This window comes from Felis catus, chromosome A1 (assembly GCF_018350175.1).
Source record: "Felis catus isolate Fca126 chromosome A1, F.catus_Fca126_mat1.0, whole genome shotgun sequence".
NCBI lineage: Eukaryota > Metazoa > Chordata > Mammalia > Carnivora > Felidae > Felis > Felis catus.
The window spans coordinates 116,891,646-116,915,393 of NC_058368.1; the positions used below are offsets into that span (position 1 = coordinate 116,891,646).

General features: G+C 37.4%; 1 protein-coding gene across 1 annotated transcript; it reads left to right on the forward strand.

Moving 5' to 3' along the window:
• The first annotated feature begins 2,279 nt into the window (after positions 1 to 2,279).
• On the forward strand, positions 2,280 to 5,548 carry PCDHB1 (protocadherin beta 1). The gene has a single exon (XM_003980856.4). The coding sequence runs from the start codon at positions 2,467 to 2,469 to the stop codon at positions 4,921 to 4,923; it is 2,457 nt and encodes an 818-aa protein (XP_003980905.2). The 5' UTR covers positions 2,280 to 2,466; the 3' UTR covers positions 4,924 to 5,548.
• The last annotated feature ends 18,200 nt before the right edge of the window (positions 5,549 to 23,748 follow it).

The window sequence follows — 23,748 nt, forward strand, 5'->3', positions numbered from 1 at the left end:
AGAATTATTAATACACCCAACTATAGTATCAACTCCATTGCTGATAGCATTCCATCCAGAGTAAAGTCCTTCTTCATAGCACCCCAGATCACCCTGCACAAGACTAAATACTCTAAGTCCTTTCCGACACCCTCTTACTGTGATTCCCCATGATTCTCTGTGGTATGCAATCTCCCTTGTTGGAGTCAGAAAATACAGCTCTTTTCAACTACAGGTGCGTTCCTGATGCTCTATGGCCAAAGGGTATTGACAATACTCTGGAATTCTATACAGCAATGGAAATGGGTGAACAAGAACTAAACACAAAAATGTCAGTCTCACATGGAGCTAAATAATGAAGGAAAGAAACTAGACTTAAAAGATTACTCATCATAAATGTTAAGGGTTTTTTTTAGCATAGTGAAAATATTACCTTCTGTACATTTTATTGTATGTACTTTTATATACAGTTTTTTTTACATTTATTTATTTTTGAGAGACAGAGAGAGACAGTGTGAGCAGGGGAGGGGCAGAGAGAGAGGGAGACACAGAATCAGAAGCAGGCTCCAGGCTCTGAGCTGTCAGCATAGAGCCTGATGCGGGGCTCAAACCCACGAACCGTGAGATCATGACCTGAGCTGAAGTCGGAAGCTTAACTAAGTGACCCAGGCACCCCTATATACAGTTTTTTAAAGAGGCAAAATTAAACTGTTTAGGGCTGCACACTTAAGCTGGATATTAATTTAGGTAATGGAGATTGGGGGATCCATTAACTCCTTCATGTCAGGATGTCAATAACATTATATACACTTTTCAGTCATTTTTTTTCTCATTTGGAAAATATGGCTTAGATTTCTCATAAGTGGCAGTAACTCTTTCTATAGCACCTAGCATAGAAAATGCTGAGCACAAATGGGGACTCGCCAAATGCTTTTGATGGACATGAGATGAGAGTGTCAAAAGACAGGTTCTAGTTCCTACTGCCAGGAATAGCTGTATGAACTGGGCAAGTAATTTCATCATTTGGGCCTTAGTTTCTTAATCTTTAAAAAAATCGAGGGGAGTATTGGACCCTATCTTTTTTGAGGTGGTTCATCATTCTTAAACATTCTATGATCTAATGATTGTAAACGAAACTCTGAACAAGTATCCCCCAAATTTCTATCAGGTCATTTTCAATATATCTAAGTAGTCTGTTATTTCATTTCCTTTCAAATCCAAAGCCAAACATTTTCATTTCATTTATCCATTATGTTATTTGGGAAACACAGTAATATACTGATTAAGAGCAGAGACTCTGGAGTCAGACAAAATTAAACTGAATTCTTTCTCTAATCCTTATGAGGCAGGGGGTCTTGGAAGAGTGACATAACTTCTCCAGTCTGTTTCTTTGTCTTAAAAAAGGGGGGGGGCACCTGGGTGGCTCAGTCGGTTAAGCACACGGACTTGGGTTCAGGTCATGATCTCGTAGTTTGTGGGTTCGAGCCGTGTGTTGGCCTCTGTTCCCACAGCACAGAGCCTGAAGCCTGATTCGGATTCTATGTCTCTTCTCTTTCACTCACAGTCTCTCTCTCTCTCTCTCAAAAATAAACATTAAAAAATGTTAAAGAAATAATGTGTACTTAATAGAGCTGTTGCAAGGATTAAATAATGCATGTAAACCACTTAACACAGTCCCAGTGCTATATAGAAACCATACCCAGTAAATATTACTATCATTATAATCCTAAGTGCCAAGCCAACTGCTTCTTGAGGGTGAGGGTTCTAGGAAAGGAATGGATTTGTGCATATCAAGAGCCTAGTTGGCCAGTTCTCCTATCAATGTACCTACTGGACACCAGGTTCCTGAAAGAAAAACCTCTGTCTGTCCCCTTTCTTTTTCCTGCTGACACTTTCTCCAAACCCCTGCCCCTTCCTGACTTCCATCTGGCTCCAAAAGACACTGCAGGATCTTTTTTACTCCCCCCCCCCCACATTTTTTGGTGCAAAACAGGTGATTGTATTAAAACACAGGGACAGGACCCGTGGGCAAAAAGAGCTGCCTTTTTGACTCTCCCTTGATCTCTGAACAAGCAAGGTAGCTTGCTTACTCCTCGCTGTTTGCCGGTTGCTGCAGCAGCCCCAGCCGGCTCCCAGATTGGTGACTTCAGCTTAAGTGACTATCCTCATTGGCTTCTTAATTCCCAAGGACTTTTTTTCTGAAAGGGAATTAAAGACTCTGCGTTGCTTTGGCAACAACTTTCATCCTCTGCCTAACTCTCCAGAATGAGAACATATCTATTAATACACTGGATAGACTGGGGAGTTGAGTTGCTCAATGCAAATTTTCTTCCAAGTGCAAAACAGCTTACCGGGCTTTGCTAGCCCGGTGCTGCGGTTACAGAGGAGCAAAGCCGAGAGCAGCAGTTCCAAGAATCTGTGGGCAGAAAAGTGAAGTATACCCGCAACAGGTGGCGGCTGCTGCAGAGAGTGCGCTTGCGAGACCGGATGGCGGTTGCGCACAGAAAGCTCATGCAGAACAGGCAAGTAGGGTCTCTTCTCTTTTTTGTGTGCATATCTGTGGGAAGTGCAGCAACCATCCGCTACTCCGTGGCAGAAGAGATGGAGAGCGGTTCGTTTGTGGCTAATGTGGCTAAGGACCTGGGGCTGGAAGTAGGGAAGCTGGCTGCGCGCGGGGCGCGGCTGGTTTCCGAGGGCAACAAAGTGCACTTCCGGCTCCACCGCAAGACAGGGGATCTGTTCGTGAAGGAGAAACTGGATAGGGAGTCACTCTGTGGCAAAGCTGACCCGTGTGTTCTGCATTTTGAAATAGTCTTGGTGGAGCCACTGCAGTCCTTTCGTGTCGAGGTCAGGGTATTTGATATCAATGACAATGCCCCGATTTTCCTAAACAAGGAGCCGCTTTTAAAGATTCCGGAGAGTACCCCCTTGGGTTCACGTTTTCCTCTGCAGAGTGCCCAGGATCTGGACGTGGGCCTCAATGGTCTCCAAAACTACACCTTAAGCCCCAACACGTATTTCCACCTGCATACCCGCTTTCGCAGCCATGGGCCCAAATACGCTGAGCTGGTGCTGGATAAGCCCCTGGACAGAGAGGAGCAGCCTGAAGTCAACTTGACAATTACAGCGGTGGATGGCGGGTCCCCTCCCAAATCTGGCATCGCTCACATCCGTGTGGTCGTTCTGGACGTCAATGACCACGTGCCTCAGTTCTCCAGATTGGTGTACCGCGCTCAGGTACTAGAAAATAGTGCCAATGGTTCTTTGGTGGTCACTGTGAGTGCCACAGACCTGGATGAGGGCTCCAACAAGGATATAACTTATTCCTTAGCTCAAAACCCAGAAGCAATTCTCCAGACGTTTCAGATTGACTCGCAGACTGGGGATGTTCGACTAAGAGGGCCCCTAGATTTTGAAGCAATTGAAACATATGATATTGACATTCAAGCCACCGATGGAGGGGGCCTCTCTGCCCACAGCAAAGTCCTGGTGGAAGTGGTGGATGTTAATGACAATCCTCCTGAAGTGACAATCTCCTCTGTGTCCAGCCCTCTCCCTGAGGACTCCCCATTAGAGACTGTAGTGGCCCTTTTCTCTATCCGAGACCGGGACATTCGAGTGGGAGGAAAAATCATCTGCTTCCTCAGAGAAGACCTTCCCTTTGCAGTCAAACCTACTTTCCGGAATTCTTACTCTCTGGTTACTGACAGAGTCTTGGATAGGGAAGAGGTCTCAGGCTACAATATCACCGTTGTTGCCATGGATACTGGGCCACCCAGTCTGTTCACAGAAACTGTGATTGAGGTGCTAATATCTGACATTAATGACAATCCCCCAATATTTCAGGAAGACTCATACATTTTGACTGTTCGAGAAAACAACAGCCCTGCAATTTTTATTGGCAAAGTTCATGCTGAGGATCTAGATTTGGGTGAGAATGCCCAAGTAACATATACTCTGCTTCCTCCAGAAAGTGGAGATTTATCAGTCTTTGCTTACATCTCCATAAATTCAGACAATGGGAAGCTCTATGCACTGAGAACCATGGATTATGAGGCCATTCAAAAATTTCAGTTTGTGGTAAAGGCAACTGATGGGGGCTTCCTGTCACTGAGTAGCCAGGTTACTGTCAGAGTGGTTGTTCTGGATGACAATGACAACCGCCCAATGATCTTGTACCCACTGCAGAATGGCACCTTGCCCTGCAATGACCTAGTGCCCAGGTCTGCAGAGGCAGGCTACCTGGTGACCAAGGTAGTGGCTGTGGACGGTGACTCAGGTCAGAATTCTTGGCTTTCATATCATCTCCTTAAGGCCACTGACACTGGGTTATTCTCTGTTCAACAACAAAATGGGGAAATCCGTACACTGCGGCAGATAGCTGAAAGAGACCCCGTGGTTCAGAAACTTACAATTCTTGTTCAGGATCATGGCCAACCACCTCTTTCCACTACTGCCTCACTCAACATTTTGCTGGTAGATGGGTTTTCTGAGCCCTATCTACAGTTTCGGGATCCATCCAAGCATCCTACAAGGGTAAATCCATCCACTAAATATTTGGTCATTTCTCTGGCTGTGCTTTCCTTTCTCTTTCTCCTCTCTGTCACAGTGATCTTTGTTATACACATCTACCAGAAGGTTAAATATAGAGAAAAGTTCACAGTTCAAGAGCATTTCTATGATGACTGTAATTTCCCTAACAACTTGGTACAAGAAGGAGCCAATGGATCTTTATCTCAGCCATGTCCCTATGAAATGTGCTCGGCCACTGGCACGGGCAATAGTGAGTTTCGGTTCCTTAAGCGCTTTATGCCCAACTTCCCCTTTCCACATGGCACTGGAGAGGCAAAAACAGAGGCTGGCTCCAGTTTACCCCCAGATTGTGGTAGGAATAGGTCTCGGGGGTCAGAGGGCCATGGCCAAGTACCTGATGACTATATGTAGTTCTTGCTCATGAGCTATAAGTAATCATTATTCATGTGTCCTCTGGAAGTTCATTAGTTCTGGACCTGGAAATGCTTAGTTCCACAGAGATATCCTGTTATTTTGCCTTTAAATTGTTTTCTAGTAGACAGTTATGTATGCATGAGGAAGAAAACTAGCTTCTAGTTTTGATACATCAGGAAGCAGTTAGGTTTGAGAAACAGATATATAGCTTATCATTACTCAGAAATTTCTAGATTTTTATTCCTTAGTAAGTGGAGATCATCTTTGAATCATAAGGACACAAATGCCTGGTGAATGGTCCTCATAGATAATCAGGTAAAAGGAAAGGTAAAGAAAAAAAAAGAATTGACTTATTTGAGAATGTGAGTAAGGGTAGAAAGACTAAAGAGATTCAGTTCAGGAATGTTCTCCAAAATTAAGTTAGATGGGATTTCTTAATGGTCGCTTAGGCCTTAGGCAAGCCGAAACCTCTCTTTGTATACAGGTGTCTATCCCTTACTTATCAGAGAACAGTTATTTGAATGTGGAGAATAAAAGGTAGATGAGGGGAAAAAAATCAGTAAGGCTTATTGTCGTTAACAAATGCTATCAAAATAAAAGATATTAAAGGAAAAAGTGATAATACCAATTAAGTGGCCTTAAGAAAAGATAGATTTTCAGGGGCGCCTGGGTGGCGCAGTCGGTTAAGCATCCGACTTCAGCCAGGTCACAATCTCGCGGTCCGTGAGTTCAAGCCCCGCGTCGGGCTCTGGGCTGATGGCTCGGAGACTGGAGCCTGTTTCTGATTCTGTGTCTCCCTCTCTCTCTGTCCCTCCCCCGTTCATGCTCTGTCTCTCTCTGTCCCAAAAAAATAAATAAACGTTGAAAAAAAAATTAAAAAAAAAAAAAAAAAAGAAAAAGAAAAGATAGATTTTCAGATATTACCAGATTGGATTTTAGGCCATTTTCCCTTCTGAGGATTCTGAAGTGATGTCATGGAAACAGAAAAAAGGTACTTCCTAGTAAATCATTCATAAAATGAAATGGAATCATGAAAGAAGTTAGGCTTTTTTTTTTATTATCATGGTTTTGCCTTCATAAGCTATTTTAATTTCTCTCATTCTAAAATTAAAAAAAAAACTAATATTAAAATGTTAACATATTTCAATGATGCTAACCATACTACTAACTTGCCTTAAAAGTTTTTTTTAAAGTTTGCTTTAATGACACTTTAATCATGTGCCTTATTTTATTTAAATGTGTGTAAATTCAGACCCATGAGGATATGTCCTGTACAGGAGAGCACAATATTTGTACCTGGATTTCTTAGGGTACAGAAGTATCTCTTAAAATGCTTCTTAAATCATATTCATTGATATAAGCTTCATTCATAGAATTACGACTGACTCCGAACGGTACTATCTGGCTGTCTACCTGGTGACCAAGATATACTAAAATTTAGTAATAAGTTATTTTTAAAATGTTAGAAATGCTTAGGGAAGAACTGGTATAACCTATGTCTGCCTTCAGTATTTTCCTTAATATTTTGAGAATGGATAAATCAAATGTGGAATACCAATGAATTGTCTTTTTTTATTAATATTAACTGTTTTCCATAAATCATGTTATAATCTGCTCATTTGGAGTAAAGGTCTTTCTTGAACAAAACATGGAATAGTGTTTCAGTATATTTACGTTAGGATTGTTAAGGTATGCTGAAATCAGAGGCCTTAAGTGAGAAAGAAGATAGAATTCTTTTTTGGGTAAATAGTAATTAGTTAAAACATTATTAACTAAAAGCCTCTGGGTTAACTGCATTTGATTAAATAATTGGCATGGATTAACTGTATTTGATTACATTTCATGATGTGACCATAATCAATGGCAAGACTCTGGCTTGATGGTAAGAATAAGGAAAGAAAATTGTATAGAATGGTGATTTTAAGACTTTGAATTTCAGTTTTTTAAAGTTTATTTATTTATTTTGAGAGAGCGGGCAGAGAGAAAGGGAGAGAGAGAGAATCTCAAGTAGGCTCCCCACCATTAGCACAATGCCTAACGTGGGGCTCGAACTCATGAACTGTGAGATCATGACCTGAGCTGAAATCCAGAGTCCATGCTTAACTGACTGAGCCACCCAGGTGCCCCTAAGACTTTGAATTTCAAATAGTAAAGTTCACATACACAAATACACAAAATGGATGGAAAATGTAGATTTGTCAACTTTTTCTTTTTCCATGTATGGAAAAATAATTAAAACGAAACAAACACTATTAATTTGTAACATTATTTCACAAAGGAAATGGCATTTTAATGTCAAAATGATAATACAGTGATCCAATAAAGGAAACTGTCCTCTAAACTAAAAACGTCATTTTATGAAAAATGTATTATGCCATTATTGGGCTCATTTTTGCCTTAGACCAGTAAAACTTTTGCCATTGACTTCAGATTGACAACCACTGTGTTAATTGATGATCTGTCATTTTTATTCAGACTTCAAGTTTCTAAGAAAATTCCAATTGTACTTGATGATTAAAAACTAAAAACATCTCTGTATCAACTTGCTGAATGTGATGTGAGCCATTTGAATTTGGAGAGCACTCTATATACCAGCTGAGATTAAGTCAGATTTCCATCTGCAAATTAAAATAAAGAATGGAAATAATTAGGACAGTTACCTTCCCTCAAATGTCAAGTGACGTTATAACTATGTATTTAGTCAAAGACCTAATTCAAGTGCTTTAAAGTGCTCTTGTATAAAAAGGCCATGATAAATATTCAATTAAAAATAGCTAATCTGGGCAAATTGCTTCAATAACCTATTTAACTTTGAAATATATATAGACTTACATTTATATTGGAAGTTTTAAGTTATAAGGAATTTAAGCCCTTTAGAAACTTTTTGTTATGAGATAATTTTAGACTTACAAAACCACGAGTAGTATAAAGTTCCCTTCACCTAGCTTCCCTTAATGTTAACATCTTACATAACCGTTGCCAGTTATCAAAATTAAGAAATTAACCTTGGTACAATTCTATTAACTAAACTACAGACTTTACTTAGGTTTCGCCACTTTTTTCCTTAGTGTCCTTTTTCTTTTCAAGGATCCAATGCAAAATCCTACAACACATTTAATTATGTCTCCTTAGTTTCTACCATCCATGATAGTTTCTTAACCTTTCCTTGTCTTTCATGACCTCAAGACTTTTGAAGAGTACTAGTCAGTTATTTGTAAAAATGTTCCTCAACTTTTTTCAGTTTTATTGAGATATAATTGACATATAGTACTGTATATGTTAAAGTATCCTGTATATTATACAGGATAATGACTTGATTTACATGTATTGTGAAATGATTACCATAATAAGTTTAGTTAACAAACATGTCCCTCAATTTGAGATTGTCTTTGTCTTCTGTAGATTATTTTCCTTTTAATTTTTTTAATGTTTATTATTTATTTTTGAGAGAGAGACAGAGTGTGAGTGAGGGAGGGGCAGACAGAGAAGGAGACACAGAATCCAAAGCAGGCTCCAGACTCTGAGCTGTCAGCGCAGAGCCCGATGCAGGGCTTGAACCCATGAACCATAAGATCATGAATTCATGACCTGAGCCAAAGTCGGACACTCAACCAACTAAGCCACCCAGGCACCCCATAGATTATTGATGCTATGCATTATTGGGAAGAATACTGCAGAAATGATATTGTATCCTTCTCAGTACATCACTATCAGGGGGTACATGATGTCAATGTGTCCTATTGACTGGTGACATTAATCTTTTAAAACAATTGTGGTTAAAAATAACACAAAATTTACCATGTTAAAGATTTTTAAGTGTACAGTTCAGTAGTGTTAAGGTGATATTAATCTCCAACACTTGCTTAATATAATATCTGTCAAGTTTCTCCACTGTAAAGTTACTATTTCTCTCTTTGTAATTAATAAATACTTGGAGAGAGACGCTTTGAAACAATACCAATATCATGTTTCTGCTTAAACTTTTGCCCATTAATTTTTGTATCCATTGCTGGATATTTCCTATGGCAATTAACACTGTGGCATTTGGATGGTAATTTTCTATTTCCCTGATTCCTTTTACACTAATTAATTGAAATTTTCCTATAAGGAAATCTTGTCATTTCTCCTCTATTTACTTATTAGGTAGTCATTTCTTTATGTATAGTCTCATGGATATTTACCTTTTTATTTGGGTTATAATTCAATGTTATTATTATTTATTTTGTTGTTCAGGAAGTCTTTTTATCTGGGATGAAAAGCAGATTTATAAGACTGGAATTATCCACATAGAACACATTTGGCCAAAATAAGTATTTCTTTGTAACTCTATATTCTGTATGATCTTAAACAAGTATAAGTTTCTTAAATCTTGTTAAAGTTTCTTCATAATGATGTTTTAACTTCAAATAAAAATTATATTAATTTGATTTAAAATTTCCATTACAGTTATAAAACTACTAAATAAACAGTAAACTATGAAAACTTTAAATTTTATTATGTGGGCATGTTTATATATTTATAAGCTATGTTTAATAGAGTTGTCAGTTAAGACATAGATTTATATGCTGAAATTAGACATACAGATATACAAGAAATGGAATTGGTCTGTCTGGTTCTATTTAATTCTCCTAAAAATAAGTAAATATATTGCTTTCTCTGCAATGTCTCTGTATTTTGCTGTTGTTGGTTTCTTTTTTTTAATGTTTTTTAAATTTATTTTTGAGAGAGAGAGCATGAGAAGGGGAGGGGCAGAGAGAGTGAGGGAGACAGAGGATCTGAAGTGGGCTCTGCTCTGACAGCAGTGAGCCCTATGTGGAGCTCGAACTCAGAAACCGCGAGATCATGACCTGAGCCGAAGTCAGACACTCAACCAGTGAGGCACCCAAGTGCCCGTGTTGGTTTCTATTTAAAGATGAATTTGTCTCCTTTGTGGAAGCAGAACTCATCCATGTAAGTCTCCTATATAAAGGCCTATTTTCTGTACAGCTGAATATCATTAAAGTATGCAACTAATCAGACACTTATTTTTCAACCAAAAATTTGACTTCATTTACAATTTCTGTAACACTTAAAAATATTACTAAAGTATTGGTTGTGTTTATATAACACTGAAATAAAATATTAAAAAGTAAAAATGACCCAGTTTTCTCTTAAGCTGGTGAAGCAAGCTTATACTTCTGTGCACCATGCCCTGCTCGCATGAACACACAAAAAAATAGATAAAAATTAAAAATTAGAAAATGTGTAAAACAAAATGGAACAAACATAAAATAGCGAACAAGGATGAAGCCCTTATATTTCTGAGCTACAGGATGGGAAGCTGGCATTGGTTGTCATAAGTTTGGCTCTGATGGGCTATTGGGAGAAAAATGTTCTCCATGCAAGATGGAAAATAAAAGCTGGGGTCGCTGCTTAGAGCCAGAAGCTAAAATAGGTCTATCTTGCTCATGAAAAAAAGGTTGAAAAACCACTGCCAAAAATTTCTGAAGATATGACACACACAAATGGAAATATATTCCACTCTCATGGATTGGAAGAAAAAATATTGTTAAAAGGTTCATACTACCCAAAGCAATCTATAGATTTAATGCAATCCCTATCAAAATACCAACAGCATTTTTCACAAAACTAGAACCAGTGATCCTAAAATTTGTGTGAAACCACAAGGACCCCAGATAGCCTAAACAATCTTGAAAATACAAAACAAAGCTGAAATTATCAAAATTCCAGATTTCAAGTTATACTACAAAGCTATAATAATCAAAACAGTATGATATTGGCACAGAAATAGACACATACATGAATAGAACAGGATGGGAAGCCCAGAAACAAACCCATGATTATATGGTCAGTTAATCCTAAACAAAAGAGACAAGAACACACAATAGGAAAATGACAGTCCAACAAATGATGTTTGGAAAACTGGATGGCTACATGCAAAAGAATGAAACTGGATTACTCTCTTACACCATAAAGAAAAATAAACTCAAAATGGATTAAAGACCTAAATGTAAGACCTAAAATCATAAAAATCCAAGAAGAGAGCACATGCAGTAATTTCTCTGATATTGGCCATAGCAACATTTTTCTAGATATATCTCCTGTGGCAAAGAAGTTAAAGCAAAAATAAATTATTGGGATTAGATCAAACTAAAAAGCTTCTGCACAGCAGAGGAAACAACGAAACTAATGGAAAACCAACTGAATGAGAGAAAGACATTTGCAAATGATGTATCCAATAAAGGGTTAGTATCCAAAATATATAAAGAATTTATACAACTCAACACCCCAAAAACAAATAATCCAATTAAAAAATAAGCAGAAGACATGAACAGATATTTCTCCAAAGAAGACATCCAGATGTCCAAAAGACTCATAAAAAGATGCTCAGCATTATTCATCATCAAGAAAACACAAGTCAAAACTACAATGAGATATCACCTCATACCTGTCAGAATGGTTAAAATCAAAAACATAGGAAACAAGTGTTGGCAAGGATGTGGAGAAAAAGGAACCCTCATGCACTCTTAGTGGGAATGCAAACTGGTTCAGCCACTGTGGAAAACAGCATGGAAGTTCCTCAAAAAATTAAAAATAGAACTACTCCATGATCCAGTAATCACACTACTGGGAATTTACCCAAAGAACACAAAAACACCAATTCAAAAGGATATATGCATCCCTATGTTTATGGCAGCATTATTTACAATAATTAGAAGCAGTCCAAGTGTCTGTCGATAGATGAATGGATAAAGAGGTGAAACACACACACACACTCACACACACACTTGAATTTATTCAGCCATATAAAGAATGAAATCTTGACATTTGCAACAACATGGATGGAGCTAGAGAGTATAATGCTAACCAAAATATGTCAGTCAGTGAAAGACAAATATGGTTTCATTCGTATATGGAATTTAAGAAACCAGTGAACGAAGGAAGAAAAAGAGAGACACAAACCAAGAAACAGACTCTTAACTATAGAGAACAAACTGATGGTTACCAGAGGGGAGGTCAGTGGGGGAATGGGTGAAATAGGAGATGGGAATTAAATAGTACACTTATCATGATGAGCACTCAGTAATGTATAGAATTGTTGAATCATTATATTGTATACCTGAGACTAATATAGCACTGTATGTTAACTATACTGGAATTAAGATTAATAACTTAATAAAAATTTAAAAAAGAAAGTCTCAGTAAAGAAATAAAAAATACAAAGAAGAACTAAATGGAAATTTTAGAACTGAAATATACAATAACTAAAATAAAAAGCTTAGTGGATAGGCTGAATAGTAGAATGGAGGAAATAGACAAAAGAATCAGTTAATTGGCATACAGAACAATAGAAATTACCCAGTCTGAACAAGAAAGAAAATATACTTTAAAGTAAATGAACAGAATTTCAGAGATATATGGGAAAATAACAAAAGATCTAATATTTGTGTCATTGGAGGTGTAGAAGGAAAGGAGAAGGAAGATAGGGCTAAAAAAGTATGCAAAGGGATAGACTGACAACTATCCATATTTGGCTAAAGACATACGCTTGGATATTTAAAAAGCTGAGCAAGGGGCAACTGGGTGGCTCAGTCAGTTAAGCCTTTGACTCTTGATCTCAACACAGGTCTTGATCTCAAGGTCATGAGTTCAAGCCCTGCATTAGGCTTCATGTTGGGCTCTGCGCTGGTCATGAAGCCTACTTAAAAAAAACTGAGACTCCAAACAGTAAAAAACTAAGAAATCCACACCAAGACATGTTATAGTCAAACTTCTGAAAACTAAGACAAAAAGTCTTGAAAGCAGCTAGAAAAAGGACACTAAAAAATGACCTATACGGGAAAACCAATTTGAATGATAGGGGGTTTCTCATCAGAAATGATGGAGGCCAGAAGCAAGTAGCACAATGTTTCTAGTGACTGAAAGAAAAGAACTGTCAACCCAATATCCCATACCCAGTTAAAAGATCCTTCAGGAATAAAGAGGACATCAAGACATTCTCAGGTGAAGGAAAACTGAGAGCTTTGTCATTAGCAGACTGATCCTAAAAGAATGACTAAGAGAAGTTCTCTAAACAGAAAGGAAATAATTTAAAAGGGAACTGTGGGGAGTGCCTGGGTGGCTCAGTTGGTTAAGCGTCCAACTTTGGCTCAGGTCATGATCTAGGAGTCCATGTGTTTGAGCCCCACATTGGGCTCTGTGCTGACAGCTCAGAGCCTGGAGCCTGCTTTTAGATTCTGTGTCTCTGTCTCTCTCTCCCCCTCTCCTGCTCGCACTTGCCCTTTCTCACTCTCGCTCTCTCTCAAAAAATAAATAAACATTAAAAAAAATTTTTAAAAAGGAAACTTGGAACATCAGTAAACAATAAAGAACACAGTAAAAAATGGGTGAATACAATAGGCTTTCTTCTCCTCTTGAATTTCCTAAATTATGTTGAAACAAAAATGGCAACACTGCCTGATGTGGTTCTGAATGTATATAGAGGGAATAACTAACTATATTTCATTCAAACAGATGAAATGATATAAGTAGACTGTGAAAAGTTATCTATATATAATGTAATACCTAAAGCAGCCACTAAAAAGTCTTATAAAGCAATATACTCAGAAACACTATAGATAAATCTAAATCAAATGTTTAAAAATGGTCAAGTAACCTACAGAAAGATAGAGAAAAAGAAAACAGAAACAAACAGAAACCAAAAATTAAAATGGCAGACTTAAGCCCTAGCATATGAATAATTACATTAAATGTAAGTGATGCAGCGGTACCTGGGTGGCTCAGTGGGTTAAGCATCCGAATTCAGTTCAGGTCATGATCTCACCGTTCATGGGTTCGAGCCCTGCAGCGGGCTCTGTGCTGACAGCTCGGAGCCTGGAGCCTGTTTCATATTCTTTGTCTCCCTCTCTCTCTGTCCCTCCCCTGCTCGCACTCTGTCACTCTCTCAAAAATAAACATTAAAAGATTTTTTTTAATGTAAATGATCCAAACACACCAGTTAAAGACAGAAGTTGGCAGAGTGGATTAAAAAACATGACTTCAATATATACTGTCTATAATAAATTCACTTCAGATACAACAATACAGGTTAGTTGAAAGTTAAAGTATGGGAAAATATATATCATAAATATGTTAATAAAATAAAGCAGGTGTGGCCATATTAATATCAGAAATTTCAGAGAAAGAAAATTATCAGAGGCAGAAAGGTACATGATATAGTGGTAAGAAAGTCAGTTCACTAAGAAGCCATAGTGATCCTAAATGCTCACGTGTGGAACAACAGAGCTGCAAAATATGTGAAGCAAAACTGATAGAACAGAAAGGAGAGACAGACAAATTCACAACTGTAGTTTGGAGACCTCAGCATTTCTCTCGGCCATTGACAGAAGTAGACAAACTCAGCAAGAACTTGACAACCAACTAACAGGATCTAATAGACATATATAGGACACTCTACCCAAGAAGAACAGAATTATACTCTTTCTAAGTGCTCACAGAACATGTACCAAAATAGTAGATTATATCCTGGACCATTAAATAAATCTTAACAAATTTAAAGTAATTATTATGATAGAGAAGGCACTCAGCAACCACAATAAAAGTAAACTAGAAATCACTAATAGAAGGATAAGGTAAAACTATCCAAAACACTTCAAACCTAAATGATACACATATAAATAATGCACATATTAAGGAGGAAGTGCCAAGGGCAATTTTAAAGTGCATTGAACTGAATGAAAATGAAAATACAACATATCAGAATTTGTGGGGCACAGCTAAAATAGTGTTAGGAGGGAAATGTATAGTACTAAATGTAAACATTAAGACAGAGGAAAAGCCTCAAATCAATAGTCTAAGCCTACCCTCAAGAACCTAGACAAAGAAGAACAAAACAAATCCAAAGCAAGGAGATGGAAGTATATAATAATAAAAGCAGAAATCAATGAAATTCAAAACAGAAAAATAATAGAAACAATTAGTGAAGCAGAGAGCTTGTTCTTAGAGAAGTTCAAAGAAAAAGAGAAAACACAAAGTACTAATCCCAGGAATGAAACAGATCATTACCACAGACCTTGGAGATATCAAAAGGATTAAAAGGGAGGGGCGCCTGGGTGGCTCATTGGTTTAAGCTCAGGTCATGATCTCATGGTTTGTGGGATCCAGCGTGTGAATCAGGCTCTTTGCTGACAGAGTGGAGCCTGCTTGGCATTCTCTCTCCCTCTCTGCCACTCCCCTGAATGTGTTTTCTCTCTCTCTCTCTCTCTCTCTCTCTCTCTCTCTCTCTCTCTCTCTCTGTAAATAAACATTTTAAAAAGCTGATATTGTTAACACAACAAATTACTCACATGTGCATACAACTCAAGTTGCAGGACTCTCCTTTAAATTGAGTATTAGACATCTGTACCAAATTCAAATCAGAAAAAAGGGCCCATCCCTAGTCTTTTAGTTGTCAACCCACAATACTTCATAAAGTCTCTGTGCTGTTCACTCACTGAAAGACTGCATTGAATTTCACATAAGCCCTAATGTTCCCATCTTTTGAGAAAATCTCATTTCTCATAAAATCAGAAATACTTCATCAGGAGTAGAAAATAATTTCACTGGGTTTGTGTTTAAGTTGGTACCATAAAATTCAACTTAGTTCAAACCTCACCTCGTCTGGAATCTTCCTCATAGCCCATTTCTGTTCTTACTTAGTATCCCTTTGAGTAGTCATAGTGCCTGTGCAAATCTCTTATGTTAGCCCTTAGCTCCCACTAAGGTCATTGTCTCTGGGTCCCCCTTCTAGGCTGTAACCTCCTGGGGTGTAGGCACCAGGCTTTATTCCATTTTCTACCCTCAGTATCTTTCACACGGCCTGAATATAATCCCAAACACCTGCCGATGAATTAATAAATTCAATTAATGCATGGCCAAATGGGTGGCCTCTCTGAAATGGAAGAAATCCAGTTCAAGTTACTCTCAAAAGAAAATTGTACAGCTATGATAGTATAACAAAATAATTGATAATTAGAAATATAATAAAACCGTGCACCAATTAATAATTGTTTTTGTTCACATTGGTTAAACCAAAAACCCGAGGAGTAGCCCGAAGAAATAATTTAAGAACTGTGCCACCAGACGACGGACATGACGAAGAACAGATTTTGACAGTTTCTGACGGAAAGCTTGGTATATACATCAGGTTTTCAGTTCGGACGCCTGGTGGTGCTACAGGCTAAAAAGTAGGAGGAGGAGCCTGACATTTGCCGCAGACTCCATTTTAGAAAAGACAAAACCTGAAAGGTGCTGGGGATGGACGCGGCTTGGAAAGTGTCGGCTGCAAGCTCGGATTGCAGACCTTTCTTAAAATGAATGAGAACTAGACATAAATTGACGTTATTCCTCTTACAGACTCCCGAAGGCTTCGTTTGTTACAGACAGCGCCTTCAGAGGATGTGCAGGAAATTGTGGGAGAGAAAATCTGGCAGAAAAGGCAAGTGGTGAGTTTTCCTTTTCTTCCTGAGCGTATTGCAGGCGGCCCTGGGAAAGGAAGGTGCCTATTAATGGCCAGAGTTTCCGGAGATTTGGCGTCGGCTGCGGGAAGGGGAGCGTCCGTGTACCTGCGGGAGGACAGACAAGAGCAGGGTGGTTTCCAAACAAATCCAAGAATATTTTAGCTCCACCCACAGAAGAGTCTTTTCTCCCGAACAGGAAACCAGACCTGTAGGAGTTCAGCGTTTCCAAGTATTACCTGTAAACTTCTTTTTGGTTTTCTGAGAAAAAGCTATGAGTCTAAGATGTTCCTTCTTTGAAAAATTCTTCTGAACGTTGCAGAATGTGCACGGGGGACATGCGTGAGATTTGGGTGAATTTTCCGTAACTGGAAACCACACCATCAGTTCAATATCCATTCTCACAATAAAGTGCGATGCAATAGTGGGGTAAGTAATTTACTCATTCGTGGCAAAAGAAATCTCTGGATGAAGAACAACCCAAGGTAAGTCTGACTGTCACAGAGAGGAATGGTAGTTATCAGCACTAGTTGGGACCTCCTAGGTCCAAATAATGACAACAAGCGACAACCCTTTTGATGCATTCCCCTCGGCAACCTGGTTGTCAGAAGTTTCTGCTGAAGATTTAGTCTTAATAATTAAGAAACGGCTCGCTGAATAATCTGAGCTCACTAAATCCTCCAATATCTGGAAACTACTCGGGAACATTTTAATTACTGCTGATATCTGTGCATGGTAAATATGCACTGCAAGGAAATTACCAGGCAGTTTCAGGGCTATGTGCTAAATACTTAGAAAATTTACAGCAGAAACAGTTTCAGAAATCTTTCTCCCTGTGAAGGATGTTGGATGACAATCTCAATGGATCACAGTTCTACAGAATTGGTCATGTTGACACTTAATCTGCTCATCCTGGAAAACTTCCAGAAACAGACTTCACCTGTTCAAGGATCATAATCTAAGCACTCTGGACTAAAAAGAAAATGCCTTGATCCTTCCTTCCAGAATTTTTTTTCCATTAAATGTTCAAAATATTCCATACTCTGCCAGCCTAATGCAGGACAGAGAGAAGAGAGATTCATGCAAGCAACATCACTTTATCTTCAGTGAAACTAAGTTCTTTGAAGCTGAAAACAAGACAATAGGTAGATACAGCTATCATCCTTGGTATTGTTGCTTTGGGCCTCTGGATAAAAAGCAGAGGAAAACATCCCTTTTCTGAATAGCATCATAGTTGTTTTACGGCTCTACCTTTAGTAGTGTTTTCTTCGGAGGCATAGCTAAGGTTAATTTATAGTCAACAAGTACTGATAACTTAGCTATTTTTATCTTTTTATTTACCTCATAATGGTCTTGGTTTAGAAGCCAGTAACTTCTATATTAAGTACTGAAAAAGAATGCATTGTTTTCTGTGCAGACCTAATTTCCTTTGATCTTTCATAAAGGTAAGTTACCCCTAAAATTTTATGTACACTATCCTAGGAGGTATCCCAGTGCGTGACCAGGAAACTCATCCCAGTCTATCCATAAAATGATAATCTTTAAGAGGGAAGTATTCCCAGGCAAAGCTGGGCTATTTCTTTTAAAGTCATCTTTTATTTTCTTGATATTTCATAGATGATGGCCCATAAATTGTGATAGTTTACTTTTCAGCTAGACTCCTGTCCATCTGCTAAATTCAAATAACTATTTGATTACTATTATGTAGTTTTTACTTTTTATTGAAATAAAGTCACTTTATTTTGATGACATCGATGAGACAAAATCAAATGCAGATATCAAACCTCAGGAGAAAAGTAATTGATAGAAATAAATGTCTCCTTCGTTATTTACGGTGTAATCCACTGAGTCGCTGTGAAGCTTATTTATTGATATGCTAAATTTGTATGTGTTAATTTTTACTAAGTTTTCTTATTAAGATAAAAAATAATTCATGCTTTAACAATTAATATCCCAGCATCTCCAATACACTGAAACAGAATGCCATTTAATATGGAGTGGTGAAATAACCTCATCTTTCTTCTCTTTGCATCAATGTTTAATAGTCTCTGGTATGGTTTAGAATAATCAAAGACAGCAGATGCAAAAGCATGATATGCCTCAAATGAGATCTAATTGCTGGTTTTTAATGTATTTGTAATAGTTGCTGAGAAACTAAAAATACACATTATTCAATACATTAGATAATAAGCCTATTACATAAATATGAAATATTTGATATTTATGTTTGTCTCCCTAAAATACTTTTCTTCTTTCTGGAGAGTTTGAAAAACTAAGAGAAGCCTGGTGATTACACTGCAGGCTCAGATGGTAGAGCAACCTGACTGCAAATATACACTGTATGCTCCATATTAAACTACCCTGACTTTGAGAGTGTATTGGAAGCCTGAGACTCTGGTGGCATAAAGAACACAAAGATCGGTGTGATAAAACTGATTATTCAAAGCTGTATTTGCTAAGAAGGTGTTAGAAGAAGGAATAATGGAATACTTAAAGCCCAATCTAAAACAAACTTTGATTGTTTCTATTTTAGCATATAACATTGAGGAAACTGAACTCCTACAGAATTCTGTTCCAGAGGCACTAGAGAGCACTTCCTTCATTGCTAATTTAGCAGATATTTGGGGCCTGAGAGTGGGGAAGCTATGGGTGGTGGTTGAGGGGGGTGGGGATGAGAGGGTAATTAATATTTCTGAAGACAAAAGACAGCATTTTCAAACCAACAGACTCAGGATTTGCTGCTAAATAGAAATTGGATCCAGAGTTGGTGTACAGACCAAGTGAGACACGGGCGCTGAATTTTCAGTTGCTAAAATAAAATCTTTTGCATTTTTCCAAGTTGAGATTCACGGATACAATCATTCACCAGTGTCTTCTTGGACTTGAGAATGCTGCAAAAAATCCATTAGAGCATTGCTATATTAACCAAAGTCCATAAAGGTGGCAGGACTTGGATATAAACAATAGTATTCATAAGTATACCTTGAATCCCAATTCTCATGTCTACTTTTGACAACTGCCAGGACAGTGGTGGCAAGAAATATCCAGAGCTGGAATGGCAGATTTCTCAGTGGAAAGAAATGGGTTGGGTTTAACTTAACCATAACAATATTGGATGATCAGTATTGTTGGCCAGACCCAGATCTGCACTGGTCTTCATTGGAAAAGTTATTGGTTGTCAGTTATTTTGCTCAGCTGTATTGTAAATTGTTAATCCCAGAAGAAAGCTTTCTCTCCTTGGCTATCACCATTTTTGTCAGAGACTGGAATGTAAGATACAATAGAGAAATATTTTTAAGGTATTTCTGGGCTCCTAAAGACTTAAGGAAAACTTCTGATAAAACATAGATATTGGGGGGGGGGGTTAAGCAACTGACTCGATTTTGGCTCAGGTCATGATCTCATGGTTTGTGGAATTGAGCCCCCCGTGGGGCTCTACACTGATAGCACAGAGCGCATTTGGGATTCTCTCTCTCTTTCTCTCTCTCTGCCTCTGCTTCTCCCACTCATAAACACACACACACACTCTCAAAATAAATAAACTTTAAATAAACATAGATAATGGTTTTTAAAAACCCATTAATAAAATCCATAGATTCCAAGGCAATACTAAAGTACAGTGTGTATTCTGAGATCATCAATTATGAAGGACTTTCTGGAACGTATATTGTCCTGATGTAAAGAGGACTCCATTCCTGTTAATCATGTCATTAATTATGAACTACATCCCAGGGCACTAGTTTGAGACCTTAGTTGCTGTTTTCTGTTTCAGATCCAAACCAGATAAACAATAGAGATGTTTTGTCTTCATAATACCTTCCCTACACCCTAAAACCTTTGGTTGAGATGGACATTAAAAATACAAGTACAATTCTATTATCACTGCCAGAAATCAGGAGTTTCTCAAGCTGAAAATGAAATGTAATATAACCATATCTTTATTTTCACCAAATGGCCTCTACTTAACAAGCAAGAGAACACAGCTTCTGAGAGCATGTGCTCTAGTAGCACATGTAGCTGCTGTAGATACTTAGAAAACTGCCCAAGTAACTACTCCCTCCTGCTGCCCCTCCCTCAAAATGAACACAAAGAACCTGTTTGCTCTGACATCTCTGAATTGTAAGGCCCTAAGAATCAAGTTCTGCATAAGGGAAAGAGCAGCTGTCTCAAATTGAGCAGCATGGTGTCAGTGTGAGTGATAGTGTTTGATGACAATGGCAACTTACCCTTCATATTTTACCTGATGCAGAAAGAGATACCGGATGCAGAAAGATGTTGAAGGTGGCAGCAGTGAACAGAGATTAGGTCTGGAAGGCCTTCGTGTGTTATCAACTATTTATAGGCTTGAATCTCAGTATGTTTAACATGAAATCCCAAGACAGGGAAGTATATACTACCAAGTTTCTGAGTAATAGCAACCTAGCCATGATCTGACTTAAGGTTATAGTCAAGGACACTGAGATGCCACCTTACTCCATGTTCAGACTATGACCTGTTGCTGGTCAGTTGTCTTTTTCAGCTCTACTGACCATATTTTAACAGGTGCCAGGAAAAGTTTTAGACTCCTCACTTAGCATCTACTTGGTCATTATTGTGGTCTCAGTATTCTGAGCTAGTATTCTTCAGCTATCTTATCTGCCTATTCCTTTTCATGGTGTGTGTTCAAATAAGTACCCTAATGTGACAGTACACTCATAATTGCATTTTCTCATTTTCAAATATTATTTCCTTATATATATTTATCACATTTAAATTGGTAATTTATGCTTTGTATTTTGTAGTCAGATTCTCAGGTTTCCTTCCTGTTGACATATTCTTTGCCTTCCCTTACATCTTTAGACTTCATTATTCATTACTTTTCTGTATTGTATTTGGTAGTTAAAAAACACTTAGGCATATTTTCTTTCTAAAATGAAATTTCAGGGTGAGGGGATGAGCAAAATGGATGAAGGGAATCAAGAAGTACAGACTTCCAGTTACAAAATAAATGAGTCATGGGGATGTAAAAGTACAGCATAGGGAATATAGTCAGTAATACAGTAATAACTTTGTATGGTGACAGATGGTAACTACACTTATCGTGTGAGCATTTTGTAATGCATATAAATATTGAGTCACTATGTTGTATACCTGAAACTAATATAATAGCATATATCAATTATTCTTCAATTAAATTTAAAGAGAGAGAGAGAGAGAGAGAGAGAGAGAGAGAGAGAGAGAGAGAGAGAGAGAGAGAAACCAAGAAACAGACTCTTAACTACTGAGGACAAACTGATGGTTTCCAGAGGGGAGGTGGACGGGTGATGGGTGAAATAGGTGATGGGGATTAAGGAATGCATTTGTCCTGATGAGCACTGGGTAATGTATGGAATTGATGAATCACTATATTGTACACCTGAAACTAATATAGCATCGTATGTTAACTATGCTGGAATTAAAATGAAATAAAATAAAATGAAATTTTAATTGTGCTCTTAGTAAAAATGCAATCATCTATCAGACTGCCAAAACCTGATACAAATTTTAGCTTATTTTAATAATGGGAGAGAAGATATCTGAGATTCTTGGGAAAAAAATCATATAGAGTATATGAAAACATATAAAACATATATATACATATGTACGCATATATACATATCCCTAGGAGAGAGAGAGAAAGAGATGTAGTCCAGTATATACACAATACTAGCCAGAACCCATGGCAATGCCTGGTCAAGACTTTCTTTCAAGGGAACACTTTGTACTAGTAGACTATGATAATTCTCCTAAAGCAAAAAATGCCAAGGTTCTTATGCAAGTGTCCCTTTCCCAACCATTAGTTGCACATTCATTCTGGGGGAAGCAAAAAAACAGCATCTTCATATCCCCCACTCGAATCACCTTTATTTTGAAATCCTACTTGCTTGAGATTTGTAAAATATATATCTTAATGGATTATGGAAAAACTTAGTTGTTTGCATCCTTAGTAATTCAAAAGCAAATTGTTTGAGTATTACCACAGGCCCACAATTTCCACATTAGGATAAGTGCCAAAACACTTGCTATCAAATGAATTTAAATTTTTTGTTATAATATTAATATAAACATAATTATGAAAAGAAAAACTAATATCAACAGAATAAAGTAGGCATTTATTTTCTAAATGTTAAGGAACCTGTGATTGCCCAATTTTTTTTTTACGTAATTACAGAAAATAAATGAGAACTTTAAAAAGTGTTATGTCATGATTACATTTAATAAATCATCCATTCCAGTTTTCTGGAAATACAGGGGATAGAGGAACAGGTCAGATGATACCACAAGGAAACAATCAGACAAATTCAGAATGTAGAACAACCTACAAGACAATGAGTCTGGATACTGAAAAAAAAACTCAGTATCATAAAAGACAGGGGACTGTTTTACAATAAATAGATGCAACACCAATACAATCATGAAACTGTTAAAAAACAAATCTAAGACATTCTTTATAACAGGTGGTCAAGAAAGTAAGTGCATTTGTAAAAGGAAATCAAGAGTGCATATGAATTCTTACTACAGTTAAAGACATTGAGGAAAGATAATAGAAAAATAATGAGATTCAATAGGGATTGGATTTTAGATAATGTTATGGAATTATTAATTTTGTTAAATGTGCTAATAGGATTATAATTATGTAGGATAATGACTTTATACTTAGGAGATGCCTGCTGAAATATATAGAGGTGAAGTATTATGATGTCTTCAAATTACTTTCAAATGGGTAAGCAAAAAAGGGGGTATTTGTGTGTAGAATAAAAATATATAAAGATAAAAAATATGTAGACAGAATAAATATGGTAAAAATAAGTTTTAAATTTGGATGGAGGTTAGAATTATGTTTGTATAATTCTCTTAACTTTTCTATGTATTTGAAACATTTCTCAATACAAATATTTAATTAGTAGACTCAATATTCTAGAGAAGTTTTAGGTTTTACAGCACATTGAGCAGATAATACAAAAGGTTCCCATATACCCACTTTCTCTCCCTCACAGTGTTCTCTATTAATATCTTGCATTAGTGTGGTTTGTTTATTATAATTGATGAATCAATATTGACCCATTATTATTAACTAAAGTCTGTAATTTAAACCCAGGTTCACTCTGTGTAGTTTTATGGGTTTTGACAAATGCCTAATGTCATGTATTCACCATTACAGTATCATAAAGAAAAGTTTCAATGCCTCCCAGATCTCACGTGTTTTACCTCCTAATTCCCCTCCTTCTCCTTCCCTCTGGCAACCACTAAATGTATCTTTACTTTTGTCTTTTCCAGAATGTCATGTAGTTGCAGAAATAGAGTATGT

What these genes read in the sequence shown, in the direction of transcription:
- PCDHB1 (XM_003980856.4), top strand. Translation starts at nt 2,467, where the DNA reads ATGGCGGTTGCGCACAGAAAGCTCATGCAGAACAGGCAAGTAGGGTCT.